The sequence below is a fragment of the Scardinius erythrophthalmus genome, assembly GCF_964197995.2.
Source record: "Scardinius erythrophthalmus genome assembly, chromosome: 4".
In the NCBI taxonomy this organism is placed as follows: domain Eukaryota; kingdom Metazoa; phylum Chordata; class Actinopteri; order Cypriniformes; family Leuciscidae; genus Scardinius; species Scardinius erythrophthalmus.
Window position 1 is genome coordinate 40,292,161 of NC_138224.1, and position 17,506 is coordinate 40,309,666.

The 17,506-nt window shown below is 40.2% G+C and overlaps 1 protein-coding gene across 1 annotated transcript in view; it reads left to right on the forward strand.

Annotated features, from left to right (window-relative positions):
• Positions 1-8,877: 8,877 nt before the first annotated feature.
• LOC308689308 (uncharacterized protein) overlaps positions 8,878-17,506 on the forward strand; it is a gene marked incomplete at its 5' end in the record, with an annotated part of 219,931 nt that continues 211,302 nt past the window's right edge. Inside the window, 3 exons of the mRNA XM_081362961.1 lie at positions 8,878-9,187; positions 9,363-9,413; positions 9,760-9,891. Of these exons, the coding sequence (XP_081219087.1) occupies positions 8,878-9,187; positions 9,363-9,413; positions 9,760-9,891 (493 nt within the window). The remainder of the gene's footprint in view (positions 9,188-9,362; positions 9,414-9,759; positions 9,892-17,506) is intronic.

The window sequence follows — 17,506 nt, forward strand, 5'->3', positions numbered from 1 at the left end:
TCATCGGTTTCTCACTCTGTGGGGAATGCCAGGGTGCACTGGTTGAAAAAGTTACCAACACCACAAATGAGAGAGCTCTTTTACTAGAGTTAAAAGAATTTAAAAGACCCCTCATGGCTTATGATTGAGCAAGGTGCCTCAAATTCGTCACTCTCCTCATTACTTTTTGCTAACCCAGCAACTTTTAAAGCTGCAGTAGGATCCCATTTTATGATTAATAACTCTCTTAGGATATGGCTTCAGATTGGTAAAGCATTTAAATTGCCAAATACCTCTTTTCTTGCCCCTGTTTGTCGTAACCATGCCTTTAAACCTTCATTATTAGATCCAGTGTTCTCAGGTTGGGCCAGAAAAGGAATCCTTACCCTGAGAGATTTATATATCGACAATAATTTTGCCACATTCACTCAACTAACAGAGAAATATGACCTTCCTGCCTCACACTTTTTAGATACCTACAAATTAGAAATTACGTTCGTTCCACTGTGCCAAATTTTGAAATATTATCAGCCGATAATGAATTATATAAATTGCTTACTTGCGTTCCCAACTCTCCAAAGTTAGTAACAAAATTTGTTGACTTCTTCACAAATCAGTTAGATTTTTCCACTACTCATCTGAAAAATGTTTGGGATGAGGAACTAGATTTTCAGCTCTCTGAGGAGGACTGGGAAAAATGTCTTAAAAATCTATACACCTGTTCCATTAATGCCAGGCACCAACTTATTCAGTATAAGGTGTTACACAGATTACATTATTCAACGGTTAAACTTAATTCTTTCTATCCTACTATCTCCCCTCTCTGCAATAAGTGTGAATCTGCAGAAGGCTCTTTTGGTCATCTTTTCTGGGCATGCCCAAAATTGGGTGAATTCTGGTCAGAAGTTTTTCAGTTTCTTTCTGAAGCTTATACCTGTGAGCTTCCCTTAGATCCTGCGACTGCCGTTCTTGGCTGGTCGGCCTCCTTGCGGCGCCTTAATAATGCCACCCAATTGCCTATACAGTATGGTTTGATGATTGCCAAAAAATTTATACTCTGCATGTGGAAGAAAAATTCGAAGCCACTATTCAGGATTTGGTTGTTAGAACTTTCCTCCACTCTGCATGTGGAAAGACTTAGATATAGTATTTCTGAAAATTTAGATAAGTTTGAAGCCTCTTGGAGGCCACTTTTCAATCACTTGTTAAAAATCAATAGTGACTAGGCTATTTAAAATGTTTTTCTACTACATTTTAGGCTATTTAAAATGTATTTCTATTTGTTTATTTTTTTATTAGGATTTTGTCATTTCTGTTGAACTCTGTCTTCAATGTAAAGATACCTATGTATATCTCATCTGGTCTATAATGTCACACTAGGCAAAAATCTGTTCTGACCTTCCTTGCCTGTGCCTGGTGATGTGGTTATCTGCAAACTTGAATCTAATTGAAGGAGTTTTTTTTTTTTTTTTGATGTGTAGTTGTGTTTGGTCCTGTCCTGTGATTGTATTGTCTATTTGTTTGAAAATCTGAAAATGCTGCAATAAATATAATATATAAAAAAAAAAAAAAAAATTAAAAGGGGTGCATTATACCGGCCATCCGATGAAGTGTTCACTCTCCTGCGGAACGTTGAGCAGCTGTTCCGTTAGCAGACAAGTGATTTCCTCATGGAATCCTCCAATGTAGTGGCACAGCTGGAAAGAGAGGCCATGAGTCTGGACAGCAACCTTCCCTCATGCCACGAGCTGAAGAAAAAAATCCTGTCGACATATATCAGGCTGAGGTTAAAGGGATACTTCAGGATTTAGCATTAAGCTTTGTATTAGTAGAAAACCTGTAGTATTTTCGAATTACTGTGCTTTCCACCCTCATATCCCCCTGAGACAAGAGATTTATGTATTTTTTGTCTGGAAAAAATCCTCAGATGACGCAAAAATCATATTGCGTCATCGGAGGATTTTCTGGCCAGAGGCTAAAGACTACAGCCAGTAGTAGGGGCTGTCCCGCATGTCTTCAACCCACCCATAGAGGGTGGGATCTCACTCACAGAATGTACACAGTGTCAGCCGTCTTTCTTTGGAAGCTAAGCTAGCAGGCTCTTGTTCTGTGGAGAAAGCTGAGTAGTAGGAGAAAGCTGAATGGGTTACCCATCCTCTTTTTCCCGGACTTGTCCGGCGGGCGAGATCGTTCAAAATGTCCGGGATTCGGGATTTGCTTTCTGCAGTCACCATTCATTGTTTACATGCACACCTTTTGTTTTCATCTAACTGAATACATTCCGATTGGTGAATCTGAATGTAGTGTTTACATGAACGCTAAACAAGTGATCGGTTGATGTGCGTTTTACCATTGCTAAGAAAATTCCTGCTCCTTCATGAGAGATGCGAGACCGCAGCGTCTCAGTAATGACGCCACCGGCCTCGCGCCGTTCTCCCGCGGTCGTCAGCCTCGTCCTGCTCGCCACAGTAAACATGATGAATGGCGACTGTAGAACGTAAAAGCCGAATCCCGGACATTTTTGCCGATCTCGAAATCCCCTGGCAAACTCATCACGGAGTCTCAATAGTAGCCTAGCCTTGTTGTTTTCAACTGCGCTCTCTTACCGGTAGGCGTGGCTTGGGAGTGGCCTCCTAGGGCAGCGAAGCAAGTGCATTCTGGGAGTTGTTGTCTTTCATCCACATAAGCCAAAAATACATTTTCTGGCTTTTCTCAGTCTAGAAAGCTCCAAATTAAAAAATGTCTTCACATTTCTTCTACATAAATGACCTATTTTAAATACACATTCATCTTTCCAGAGGTGAAGTATCCCTTTAAGGATTCAATCAAAGTGCATCAAGGCTGAGAGGAAGGTAAACAACCGTAATAAGGGGTACCTAGGCTGCCACCACCTGCAGCAGAGCACAAATCAGTAGACAAGCGCTGTATTGTAGGTCAATGAGTTTCCCTACTCAGTGAAATTAGTCACACTGTTTAATAAACATTTTATTCAACCTTAATGATCCTATAGAAGATTTCTGGCAGTTTCTTTAAATAAAATATTTTACAGCCTTTTTATTTCAACTTGTGAAAAGTTTCTGGCTTTGTTCAGGCAAAGATGCACCTTACCCTTTTCACAGTAGACATGTGAGAAGTGATTGTTGGTGCAGTGCTAGCATCTGTCAGGTCTCCCATGTTGGAAAATGATCCATCTTACATCAAAAATCACACTGCAGCTTGGCATTTTATGGGGTGGGGTTTATTGGATTGATTTCAGGGGAATTGTTATTGAAAAATTAAAAAAAAAAATGCATTTCAGGCATTCATTAAATCATCAAAATAGTGTGTGGTTGTTTTGTGGTGGGAAATATGTAGATTACATTAAAGAAATGTTACATGAAAGTTCAGGGATAAAGCACCCATAAACCTGCAGTATCAAATTAGATACACACATTTTTTGCTTGATTAAACTGTAATATAGATAATTAATTGTTAGGTAATTATGCATTGTTTCATTACAGAAACTATTTATTTGAAACAATTAGTTACAATATAAATGTTATTCTTACTGTAACTTCTTGAAAATGAGCAAAGGTTTTCCTCCAAATCGCGTGTGGATGTTTTAATGACGGCGACCATATTAAAGGCCAAAAAAAGCTTTTCTACAGTAGAATGATAATACACTAGATGACAGAATACATGTATCAGGTAATATACAACAGGATTTTAGGTAAAGTGTTGATCATGTTGATAGGATAGACGTCTCAGAAACTTGCGTAGCAAATATGATACAAATGGAGATATCTTCACAGCTGGCAAAGTCAAGCTAACAAACTAGCAGACAATCAGTTGTCTACCAAGATAAAAATATATAGAATTAAGCTTTGCATATACAAATAAAGATAAGTATATGCACCATAAAGGATCTCTGATAAAATATAGACAGTGGACCATTCAAAATTGTTAGCTATTTAAAGGGTTAGTTCACCCAAAAATTAAAATTCTGTCAGTAATTACTCACCCTCATGTTGTTCCAACCGCGTAAGACCTTCGTTCATCTTCGGAACACAAATTAAGATATTTTTGATGAAATCTGAGCCATGTTTCACTCCTCCATAGGCTTCTATGTGACCGAAACTTGCTGGCCCAGAAAAGTTATTAAAGAGATCGTTAATATAGTCCAAGTGACTCCAGTGGCTCAATCTTAAGTATATCAAGCGACGAGAATACTTTCTGTGCGCAAAAACAAATAAAAATAACGACTTTATTCCACTTTTCATTTCCTTCTCTCTGGGCCTCTAGTTGGTTCGCGTAGTCTTTTTGCGCACAATGCGTAGCGCGTCTGTGTTACACGTCACCACGTAGGCTCACTATTGGCCGACGCCGGTCATGTGTGTGTTGCGTGATGACGTGCAACACAGACGCGCAGCGCAAAAACACTACGAGGCCCAGAGAGAAGGAAATGAAAAGTGGAATAAAGTCGTTATTTTTGTTTGTTTTTGCGCACAAAAAGTATTCTCGTCGCATGATAAACTTAATGTAGTGCCACTGTAGTTACTTGGACTATTTTAACGATGTTTTAATAACTATTCTGGGCCGGTGAGTTTCGGTCACACTGGAAGCCTATGGAGGAGTCAAAATTCTGTCAGATTTCATCAAAAATATCTTAATTTGTGTTCCGAAGATGAACGAAAGACTTACATGGTTGGAACAACATGAGGGTGAGTAATTACTGACAGAATTTTCATTTTTGGGTGAACTAACCCTTTAAACTCCAAAGAGCCCAGTTCGTGACTCAGCTTCAATATGAGTTCTTTGGTTTGGTAATGGTGGAGTCGGACCAGCATATGTCTAGAAAAAGCGCTTTGTTGAGATTTTTGGCCGACACGATGAGCTCGATCAATTTCCAGAGGTCGCTTAAAGGCGCCGTCAACAAACAGTTCAGTAAAAAATGAGGTCATAAAAGCAACCAGACTTTGGCCTTCCGAGCCCTCTGGTATTCCAATAATCCTTAGATTTTGCCTAAGTGACCGGTTCTCCAAGTCATCCAGCTTGAGTTTGAGGTTGTTGTTTTCTGTTTGCAGCGTGCTGCACAGTTTCTCCACCGCCGTCAACCGGCCGTCTGAGTCGTTGAGTGTCTCTTCAATGTCCCCGATCTTTTGAGCTTGTGATGACAGAGTTGTTTGTAATGTGGAAACAGCAGAATGAATTTCAGACAGAAATTCAGATCGTAGTGAAGAGATTTCTGAACGGATGGTGGATGAAATTACTGTAGGTCCTTCAAGGAAGCTGGCGTGATCTCTTCCTCCACCTGTACTGAAGCGCTAGCGTTAGCCTTAGCAGCTTGGTCGCTCCCTTTGTCAGTCAGCTTTTCTACAATATTTCGCCCCGATTTTCCTGGTTTTGGCATTCTTCTTTATTAATGTAACATAAAATGAATATTTAATTTAAAAAATGACAGAATAAATAGCACTGCTGAAAAGAAAAAAAATGAGATGAGAAAAAAAATTCCAACCACGTCTATTCACCACGAGGCATACCGGAAGTCCATTCCCAGAATATACAGTTTGTACAGTATAAAAACCATTATGTCTATGGAGAGTCCCCACAAAGATAGTGAACCAAACGTGTGTGTGTGTGTGTGTGTGTGTGTGTGTGTGTGTGTGTGTGTGTGTGTGTGTGTGTGTGAAAGGTCTGGGTCACGGAGGAAGTCCATATCTCTCCTGTGGATCTCTCTGAAGCGCACCACAGGGGGAGCAGGAATGTTGGTTTTAGGTCCTAGATTGTCTCTGGAGAGGATCGCAGAGTTGTAAAAGGATGTCAGAATACAATCTAATCTCAGACCTGGTGGCACCAGGCCGGTCATTTAGTTTGCAGAGAGTCCTGATTTACATGCATGAGTTCGGAGGCTAAAAGCTTTGGATTTCAGAAGGAATGTGCATTATTTGCTATAACGAACAAATCATGATTCCTTAGTCAATACATATCTTTACATAGCATAAATCATAAAGACACAAATCCACTTTGTGTCTGTATGATTTTGTCATTTCGCAAAATCTTGGACATTCTTGCTTGTGAAAAGTTGTAAATCAGGTTAATAATTACATTTAATGATTTTCTACATGTAAGTACATTTATTTAAGGTGACAAGTTTTATGCATTTATTCACGTTTACATCTGTTGATACAGGATGTTGTTGCATATGGAGGAAAAATAACATTTAAAAGGTATTTTGTGAATTCAGCACAAGTTAAACTCCAGCAACATTTGTGGCATGATAATCACAACAGAAATAACTGTCAACTCGTTCTTTAGTTAAAAGAAATTGTCAGACACTTACATTTGCTGTAAATGGGCCAAGCAGCCCATGGGTCACTGGCACGTGACAATATCTGATGTATTTAACTTGCATGTACGTTTTGAGGTAATCATTCCTCACAGAGCCTGTTTTATTATGTTAGGTGCTAATAAATACTATTAAAGTGTGAGATTATAACCATTCATGACAATTGATTAAAATAACCAGAGGTGTCTACTTCTGTGATTATCCCTGTAGCGACAATGCCTCTATTTTAGGGAATTTATTAGCTCAAATGAGAGGTAATATTCATAAGGTATGAATATGCATATGCCGTTTACACAAATTAAAGGGATAGTTCACTTTGAAAATAAATTTTGGTATCTTTTAGCTTACCTCAAGGGCATCCAAGATGTAGGTGTCTTTTTTTCCGCAGTAGTTTCAATTTGGATATTTTTAGGTCAAACCGTTCTTGTCTGTCAGTCATATAATGCAGGTCGATGGTCACTGTATCAAAACACAAGCACAGATTCCAAATTAAAACAATTCCCCATCGTCCAAATTAAACAATTCCCCATCGTAAGTACACATTGATGGCCTAAGACACGAAACGAGCGGTTTGTGTGAGAAAATGTACAGTATTTATATCGTTTTTACCTCTTGTAACACAGCACACGTCCAAATGATCTGACGGCGCGAGCGGGTATAGATGTATACACTAGGTGTCGCTTGGCTACGGTTTCGTTCCAATGAACTGCGTAGCCAAGGCAACATCTATGTATACATCTATACCCGCCCGCGCCGTCAGATTTAGAAGTTAATGTTCATTTAGAGGAAAGGAAAGTTAGAGTAATTTAGGTGTGTGCGTAAGCTGGTTAGAGCGTGTAGGAGGGTGTGTGTGAGAGCATGTATGGGTTTTTGTGTGTGTGTTTTAACGTGTAAGTGTGTGTGTAAGAGTGAGTGAGAGGCAGTGTGTGTGGAAGAGTGAGTGAGAGAATTAGAGAAAGGCAAAGACAGTTTAAAGCATTCCTTCACAACGAGACCCCAACAGTTTCTAGTAATTCTTAGACAATTTAAACAGCATTTCTTTCGGTTTGCGAATTTAAAATTGTACTTTACTTGTTCTGCCTATTGACCCCAGTTTGTGCGTCTGTGTGGACAAAAGGAGCCTGGAACACGTGGTCAGCTGCGTCTTCAAAGCGGAGTTGTTTGCTATGGTCAGAGTGTGCGCCAAAGATGATTTAGTCTTAAGGTGGTTTCGTTGGTGTTTTAAGGAAATTATCAAACTGAAGTAGAGTATCAAGAAAAGAAAGTCTTAGAAATAAAAACGAAATAAAATGCAAACGAAGGTTTCTTGGAGGAAGGAAGGAGGCGGGTCTCTCTCTCTCTGGCGAACTGCCAAGAAGGGAGCGTGGTTCCGTGTTATGAAGGAAACCACGTCACGCCTCCTCACGTACCTACTCCAATCGTTTGGGCGGATGTGTGTGGCGCCAAACTTTCTTTGTTCACTAAGTACACGCCCTCTGGAGCAACGTACTGGAGGGATAAACTTGGTTATAAAACATTGATAACCTGGTATTAATGAAAGAATGCATAATTTTATACGGTGAGTTAAGAATTCAACACCGTTGGTTCTTCCTGAACACGATGATACCACGGACCGTGGTTCTGGCAGTTAATGACACGGAGTTACATGACTTTTCATAATAATAAGCATGTCATTCTTTGAGTATATCATAAAACTAAATTATAGCGGTCTGCTGTATAGGGACCATGACACACAACACAAATATATTTCAAAAATACATTGGCAAGTGTGATTTTTGACCACAATGTCCAGGTATGAGAGTGTCTCTGTGTGTGTGGTGGAGATGCCGAAAGTTCACAACCGCGTGCTGAACTTTTGCTCTCCGAGCCGCGGGGGAATTGCTATGTGTGTGCGTTTTTCCCGAATTGATGAAATTAACAGTCAGCACATGTTTGGACATCTGGTCAAACACTGTTCTCTTGTTTTGAAGTGTTAATCAGTGTTAAGAAATCCCGGGGGGGGGGGGGGGGGGGGGGTTGCGAGATCGCCTGAGAGCATGGTGCCTCGCTGGTCAGCGGATCTCCGAAGAGCCGTAAAACAGAATGTTTTGTTGATTCAGAAACAAGAGATCTGTGTCCCCAGATCGGCAATCAATGATTTATGCAAACGGTAGGTGCCTTGCACGTCCTGAATGTCGGAGTCCAAGACAATAGAGGGATTTGTAAATGAGGATCCCAGTGAGTTAATTAAATCACAGAGACTGGAGGGGGTGTTGATCACGGGGTGATGTCAGTAATTTAATCACATGCAAACTTGATCATCTGCTTTGCACTACATCCCTCTGCGTCCTATAAGGACACGACCGCTGATCTTGAACTTTAGTCACAACATTTGTGAAATAGAAAATAATTTTGACTCAGCGATAAACATCTACTGAACCCTGAACATCCCTTTGATTCTATTAACTTGAACTACTTATTTATCTGAAGTAATGTAAATCATTTACAAAAGACAGTGCATCAGGACACTATAAAAGGAACATGAAAGGCTGTGAGGATGAAGAGCAAGAGCTGGAAACAAACATCAGTGAAGAATGAAGGGTTTAGTATGTTTACTGCTGCTGTTGGAAACCTTTGTGTGTGTCGTACAGCATCAGGTAGATGGAGGACTCAATGAGAATGAGATCAGTCAACAGCTCAGATCTGAGGACGGAAGACAGAATCCACCTCAAACAGACACTTTGAGAGATGAAGCTTCAACTGACAGCCAACAAAACTACCATCTGTTCTTCACTGACATCCATGCAGCGCTGAGAGAACTGACTGCCACCGTTACAGAGCAGAAAGGGAACATCAGAGCTTTAGAGATGCAACTGAGGGATGAAATGAACAAAAAAAATGATGGTACCTCACCAAAACATTCACACTTTTATCAATGATCCTCAAAGTAAAGCACCAATGAAATACATTGCATAGTGTAAATGTTAGAGTTAAAATTGAATGTATACTGTGTAAATTGTGTTATTTATTACAATAATCAGTGTAAATGTCATTTAACAGAATCTTTATTACTTCACAGAAATATCAAATCTTACTCTGGGTCAAGTGGAGTTGAGAAAGGAAAATAGAGGTGAAAGTGTGCTTTTATGATGTTAAATTCAGTCTATACAGGTGAAACTCGAAAAAATTTGAATATCGTGCAAAAGTTATAATTTTGATGATAATGGCTTACAGCTTATGAAAACAATAATAAAAAAAGGATTTTAAATGCAGAAATGTCAGCCATCTGAAAAGTATAATCATGCATATGTATATAGTTATATATACTAAATATATTAGTTTCACCTTTTAATTTGAATTACTGAAATACACAAACTTTTGCACGATAGCCTATTCTAATTTTTCGAGTTTCATCTGTACATTCTCAGTGTAATAGAGTAATAAATCACAATATTGCTTATGTTTTTCAATATCAGACAGAGAAATAGCTTTTTCAGCTTCACTGATGCAATCTGGCGGTGGATATATTGGTCCTTTTACCTCTGAAATCACACTGACCTACAGGAACGTCTTCACAAACATAGGGAACGCCTACAACCCAGTTACAGGTAATGATCAATGAAGTGAGTCATAAAACTCAGTTTATAGTAATGAAAACCCTTCTGCTCCATTCAGACCTCTCTGCAGTTGTGTAATGTGTATTAGAGAATTAGGGGCTGTTTACACGACACCAGTTTCAATTAAACACTTGAAAAATTGGGCTTTGAAGTGCAAATTTTTGGAAAACAATACCATTATCGTCTCCATATAAAAACAAAACAAAAATGTGAATTTGTGAAAACTGTGATTACATGATCAGTCTAAAGGTGCGTGGTGTTTCTTAGTTTACAAAGTGATGTTGACACCTACTGGCCAGGCAGCAGAATACAGCGTTTAAAGTAGTTTCCACGAATCTGTGTTAATGGGAATTGTTTTGACAACATCTGTCCATGAAAAATGCAAAGAAAAAACTTGTCCATATTTAGTACATTGTTGTCATGTAAACAGCCTGAAATCATCTGCCATCTTTTGAAACTATTACACAGTGTGCTTGATAATTAAACAATCATACAGGAAACAGCTGATTCTGTATCTCTTGTTATTTGATTTAGGTATTTTCACAGCGCTGCTGAAAGGAGCGTACATGTTCAGAGTCTCTGTATATGGTCATGGCCCAACTGCATCAGGTGCATCCATTTATAAGAATGGAGAGCGTGTGGTTTTGGCATATGGTCATCAGCCTCAGAATGTGTTAAACTCCTCGAATGGAGTTGTGTTGATCCTGGAGGTTGGAGATGTTGTCTATGTGAGACTTTGGCCTAACACAAGGATATTTGATGACCAGTATAACCGCAGCACTTTCAGTGGTTTCCTACTGTTTCCCTTAATATAACAGGAGCTTTGCAGAATGTGATTCTTATAATTCTGAACCATCAGTGTATGATTTAAGATGGAAATCATGAAGAATCATTTACATATGAACCTGTATTAATGAGGTATAATGTGTGAGTTTAAAATTTACTGTACACTCAAAAAAAATGCTGGGTTAATAAATATATATATATATATATATCAGTGGGGATTTCTTTAAGACTGTTAGGGAAGCTCGGCTTCCCCTATAATGTCAAAATATTAATGGTCAGATATGTACTATTGTGTTCACATTTTATGACTGAAAATGCATTTGAAAACGTTAATCTCAAAGACGAGTTTATCAGAATCAGTTACATATAGCAGGTCGGCTGACTTGATTTCCTTCTCATACATTCCCGTATCTCATACAAGCCCAGCGTCCATTGACTTCAGTGGGGCTGCTTTTAAAGTCCGCGTGAACCGGAAGTTGCAAAAGACTTTTCTCCAGTGTTGTGACGTATTTCCCAGTGAAACGGAATATTGAACAGAGGGCAGGGTTTTACTCTAGCGCTCCTCCTCTCCATCTCTGCTCATAACAGACTAACGGTTTGAGGGGAGTGGTTAAGCGTTTCCCAACCCAAGTCCTCAAACCTACGTCATCAGGGAAGGTCCTCCAAAGCAGAGAGGAGGGGCATTTTCAGATTTTGATTAAAGATTATGAAGCCAAAAAATTTTTTTGTGTGGATTGACTTGCATGGATGAATTGTTCACCACAAAACAATAAATTTAGGCAAACAAAGTAAATATGGTCAATTTTGATTTCATGTGGACTTTAACAGTTTTTTTCAGTGCTTTGAAACTAGACGGTCATTGGATAAATGCTGCGATTATGTCCCGCCCACGAACGTTCAGCGTCTCTGGGAGTTAATGAGGAGTGGGCTGACCTGGACTCCAGGCTTCTGTGTGATGATTGGAGAGTCTGTCGAAAGACTGCATCTCCTCTTGATTGACAGCGATTTCATACAATTAAAAGTTGCTGAGGCTATTTCAGTTCAGTCCCATCGCGGATTTTTCAAGTGTAGTCGAAAGACAAACTGCTGCAACCTATTTCTTGGTATTTGCTTGTCGAAATTGCTAGCCAATTTTCATAATACATTTCTAACAATTATACATTTATACCTTTATTATATTATTACTCATTATATCTTTTTATTATTAATAGTAATAATTAAAACAATTATTAAGATAATAAAAAATATATATTATTAGTACTAGTATTATTATACTATATTATATTATTATTTATATCTTTATTATATTGAACTCTGTTGGCCATTGAGAGGACACTGGTCAAGTCACTGGAAAAGACTAAGTTGAAGAGTTGGTACGACAGGGTCACAGAAAATTTTCCTGAAAAGGAATGTTGAATTTACGTTTAAATAAATAGACAATTTTTATGATGTAGGCCAAAAATAAGCTTCCCCTCTTTGAAAGACCAGCAGCCGCCACTGATATATATATATACAATAATAATAAAAATAATAATGGTACTGTTTATAGATTACATTAAAGTGTTTAATGCAGGACATTAATAATCACAAATACATTCATCATGTTTAAACAACAATTAGTCCTCTGGAGGGCCACAAAAATCATATGTAAAATGTTGGTATGGTATGTAAAAGATTATAAAATGGCAGGTGTAAAGGTGTAAATAGTGTTTCAAGCGTAAGAAAAAAGGTTTGCAACATTTACTGTTGTTTTGTACTGTGCTGTAAGTGTAATTCATGTATTGTGAAACTGCAGCTTCACGCCAATGACATAAACATAAATATGAATTTAAATTTAATTTACAATCTTACGTTCAGTCATTATATAGTGGTCTTCTCAACACAAATTGTTTCAGAGTAGTTCTTTCTAATGTACGAAAGAAATATGTATTTTTGTGCCCCTATTAGTCAACTACAATTACAGTAAAATAGTGTAATGCACCTACTGTGGAAAACAACTGCTTTTTAAATGACTTTCCCAGTGTTTATTTATTACATGTAGTATTTTACAATGTTTCACAAGACTGATTTTGCTATTAACAATGTTTTCATCCCCTATTCAGACACTGACTTAATAAACATTTTAAGTAAAAATATATTTGAAAGAGTATTTTTTATTTTGATTTATTATACTGTATGAAATAGGCTAAAAATGGCTGGGTCATTCTGGAGAGAAAGGCGGATTCTTCCATGTTTTGACCACAAGATGTCGGTAGTGTCTAATAGTCCAGTCATTTTATGAAAAGAAAAAGGTTGAATAAATTGCAACAGAAGCAAACTCAACTGATTTTGTATCCTCAATATGTCCTGAGTAAGAAAAAAAAAAAAAAAGCCCAGAATAATTCCATTAGGGGAAAGTTTCGAAAAAGACCCAAATATAGCCTATTCATAGACCTATTCATATTTCTTCTTTGACGTGAATTGGGTAAAAATTTTAACCTTTAGATATCACCATGAAAATTACTGAGTTGATTACTTACATCAAGACAAACAAAAAATGTATTACAAGTTGTTTGAAATTGTTTGTTAACATGAACAAACTGTGCATAATCTATGTATGTGCTAATTTGCATAACATACCACAACAGATCTAAACATTGGGTCTAGCCAGGTGAAAATATCGTTGAATCTTCTTGACACATAACAGTAAAATACTTAATGTTAAGGGGTCTGAATGGAACCCATTTAGGCTACCCATGAACATTAATACATAGAGGCAGGAAGAGGTACTTTAGAAACCAGCCTTCATGAATTATTATTGCAGAGATGCAGGGTTGCCAACTTTGGGACTTTGGCTGGAGTGAGACTCTGTAAATCTTCAGTGTGCGCGCGTGCGGAGACATTTTTTGCCAACCCTAACCCTAATTTTAAAAATATCAGTCCTTGTTCACTTAGTATAAACTGTTAACCTTTCCTGTTTCTGTTTCCTAACCGTGGTTGGGAGACACAGGGGAGATCCGTCTTCTCCAGGGCCGGAAGTTCTCCTCCCGGGGTTAACTCCCTAAACTTCACGCTGTTTAGTGTGATGGTAGCATATAAAAACAAAGAGGCCGTCTTGTCGAAGAGTTTAGGTGCTTTATTTTGCTGGCTGCACTGAAATACGCTGCACATAGACTAGCTAACTACCTGCACTGGTCACCGTATCACTCTCACACACTCTCATCCGCTGCTTCGTGGGGATCAGACGGGGGAGGGGCGCACCTCGGACACGCGCACTCACTCACTCTCATTCACTCACATACACACACTGAGCTGTCCTAAACTAAACACATTGGAGACACATCCCACAACAAAACCCTGATTTATGGGGAAAAAAAGAAGAAAAAAAATAATAGAATGGAAACGTGTTTTCAAAATGTACAATTAATTTATTGATTGATATAAAAAAATTAAGATAGAAGTGATTAAATAACAAACATAACAACAACATCAAACCAATAAGAAATCTCAAAACAAAAGGGACACATAATAGTTACTCTACCTCCCCAGAAAACCACAACACAAGTTTCACACATTAGGCCTGTTGTGCCACAGTGGCAGTGTTGGCCTGCTTCTACCTCTGCAGGAGCTCCTATCTGAAGAAGCGTTCAATCCGTTCATGAACTGTAACTGTAATGCGTCTGTCACGTGACAAATGAATGAAAGACTCGGAAGGTGAAGTAATTATTTATGTTCCCTGTAAATTATTTTTGACTGCATTATAATGATTTCTAAATTTAGAATACTAGTGCAAAATGCCTGTGCAAAATCAGTTTTTGTGTGTGTTTTTAGTAATTGTTGGTTTGGTGCCCGTGAAAGAGACTGTGAACGCATTGAATTCAGGGAGCAGGCTTGGTTACTACAAATGATGGCCGTGAATAAAATGTAATATTCAGAAGTAAACAGTGTAGCTGACACAGTTTTTATGTCAGAATGTTTATTTTTAAACCACAACCTTCTAAGTGCTTCTTTTACCGATATATTTAAGAAAACGCTATGCTTGAGCAAACAGCTTGTGAATAGGCTACTACAAATGATGCCCGTGAAAGAGACTGTGATCGCAATGAATAGGATATGTTTAGTTGGTGAATAGCATAGGCTACTATTACACAGTAGCGATAACATTAAGCGCACCAGATTTAAATATAATATTCAGAAGTAAACAGCATAGCTGACTTACAGATTCAGTTTACATCCACAAATGAATATGAATTACATCCACAATGAATTACATCCACATCTGTCGATTCAGGGAGCAGTGCAAAGTGCCCGTGCAAAATCAGTTCTCTTTCATCATCTCGTTTCGAGATCCACCTATGGGAAGGGCATCCGTACCTGACCTCTGCAGAAGCATCCAATTGCACCAAGTCTGGCTGGACAGACAGAAGCGCGCAGCCAATGCCAGGTAAGGCCACACCCCTTACCTAGGCATATAACTTCTCCGCGCGCTGCTATTCCTCAGTTGACATTCGCTTCTCGCGATCTCTGCACTGACACAGTTCGGTTGGATTAACGTTACGCTGCTCACTTTCGAGTCTTCAGGAGGACATATCGCCAGATCAGCCTCCGCCAGACGTGAGTGACAGTCGTTTCTTCAGCCTATCCGCTGTGTTTTTTGCATCCGGAGCCGCCCGCGCTCTCGCTGTCCTTCACCTGCTCCTCCTTACATGGCTGCCCGCCACAGATTTTTCCGAGTTCTTCACCGCTGGCCCACCCAGGGCTATGTGACTGTCTAAACCGCCGCTTCTCTGGGGAACAGCCTATCACGACGAGCCTGCCCGGCCGCGTGTGGTGCTCTAATCGCCGCTAAGGACCCTCTCCTTCTGCGCGGTCTGCTTGGGCTTTACACGCTCAAGAAGCTTTGAAGAACCCGGAGAATTGCGGTCATTGTAATTGCTGTCCATGTAACGTTAGCTTTTACTAAGCCGGCTTTTAGTTGCACGACCCAGCGCGCCGTGCTCGGCCTTTCTGACTCGGATGGAGGACACGGTGATGATGACGCGCTACCGGGGGACTCCCGGAGCGCCACCTCTCTAATAAAATATTTCAGCTGACATCAGCCCAATCCGCATTCCCTGAAGAGGACATCTTCGCGGGAAAACCTCACTCTCGTTGACGAACCGGCCGGTTCCGATGACGGGGATGACGCGGTCCTTTTAACGTTCACTAGGCTAGCGCTCACGCGGCCTTGCCTCAGTAACGTTACATCCTCCTGAAGTTGTGAGCGAGCGGCCGTTCGTCTCAACATTGTGTGGCCAGCCCCAGAGGGGGAAACAACTCTTAAAAACGTTTTTTTTCCAGCGTTCGCGAAGCTCATAAGCACGGCTGTTAACACGGTCTCACGGGCCTTTATGTGTTACGACTATACGTGTTGAGGCTTTCAATTTATGCCTTCCTAGGAAGGCGGCCCCGAACGCAAGCGGCCGGCCTGTTGTTCGACCGTTGGGAGTATCGAGCCCGCTTTCACGGGCCACGAGCCCTCCGGATTCTCTCCCGGTCCCGGAACCCCTGTCCAAAAGACACAGGGTCTCCCGCGGACGGTCGGTTAATCCTGTCTCGTGGCTGCCCAGCCCGTGTGTTTAGTGATGCTGTCGTGAGGAAAGTACATAAGCAGTGTAACCACACCTCACGCACTTGGTTCCCCTCACCCAGTTATTAAAGGCTTCGGCCCCAGTGTTTTCCCAACACAAAACACACACATTACTAAACAACACATTTAACAAACGAATCAAATGAATTCGTGCAGATTTATATATCTGCCAACATAGAGAGCAAATCTCTCTGATCCCATGCATGTCGTCCTGAGTCTGTCCACAAGAGGGCGCCATTGCCTCACAAATCAACCAGCTGGGCTCACACAGCTCAGTTGTGGCTGCCCAGCTCATGTGTTTTAGTGGGCGTTATGTGTGGAAGGCTTCGGCCCTTGTATTACCCAACACAAAACACACACATTACTAAACAACACATTTAACAAACTAATCAAATGAATTTGTGCAGATTTATATATCTGCCAACATAGAGAACAAATCTCTCTGATCCCATGCATGTCGCCCTGAGTCTGTCCACAAGAGGGCGCCATTGCCTCACAAATCAACCAGCTGGGCTCACACAGCTCAGTTGTGGCTGCCCAGCTCATGTGTTTTTAGTGGACATTGTGTGTGGAAGGCTTCGGCCCCTGTGTTCCCCAACATAAAACACACACATAACTAAATAACACTTTAAAACAAACAAATTAAATAAATCCGTTACAGAGAGAGTATCTCTCTCCGTGGATATTATTTTTCTGCCTGCACTTGAGACTGCCCAGTTCATGTGTTCAGGTGATGTGTGTTTTCCCCCCACTTAAAAATCAGGGGGCACTTTGTGAGGGAAAGTTTAGCACAGTGGACACCACACTATGTCCCCTTCACTCTGTCAATAAAGGCTTTCAGCCCCAGTGTTTGCCCAACACAAAACACACAAAGTTACAAATCAAATGAATACGTTTTGGAAAGAAGACCTCTCTCTGCAGAGAAAACTTCTCACTGCAGAGAGAGGAAATCCCTCCAAACCCCTGCATGTCGCCTCTAGTGTGCCCACTAGATGGCGCCTTTGCATCACAAATGAACCAGCGGGGCCCATGCAGCCCCGCTCCGGCCCGAGCGGGGGCGCTCTTGAGTCACGAAACGGCTTGGCAAGCCGCTTCAGCGCACGAGTGGGTTTTGCGTACCGTAACCCAGGGATACAGGCTGCAGTTTGCAATAAAACCTCCGCTTTTCAACGGTGTTCTCTCTTCTCACACAGAAGAAAACACCTCACACAT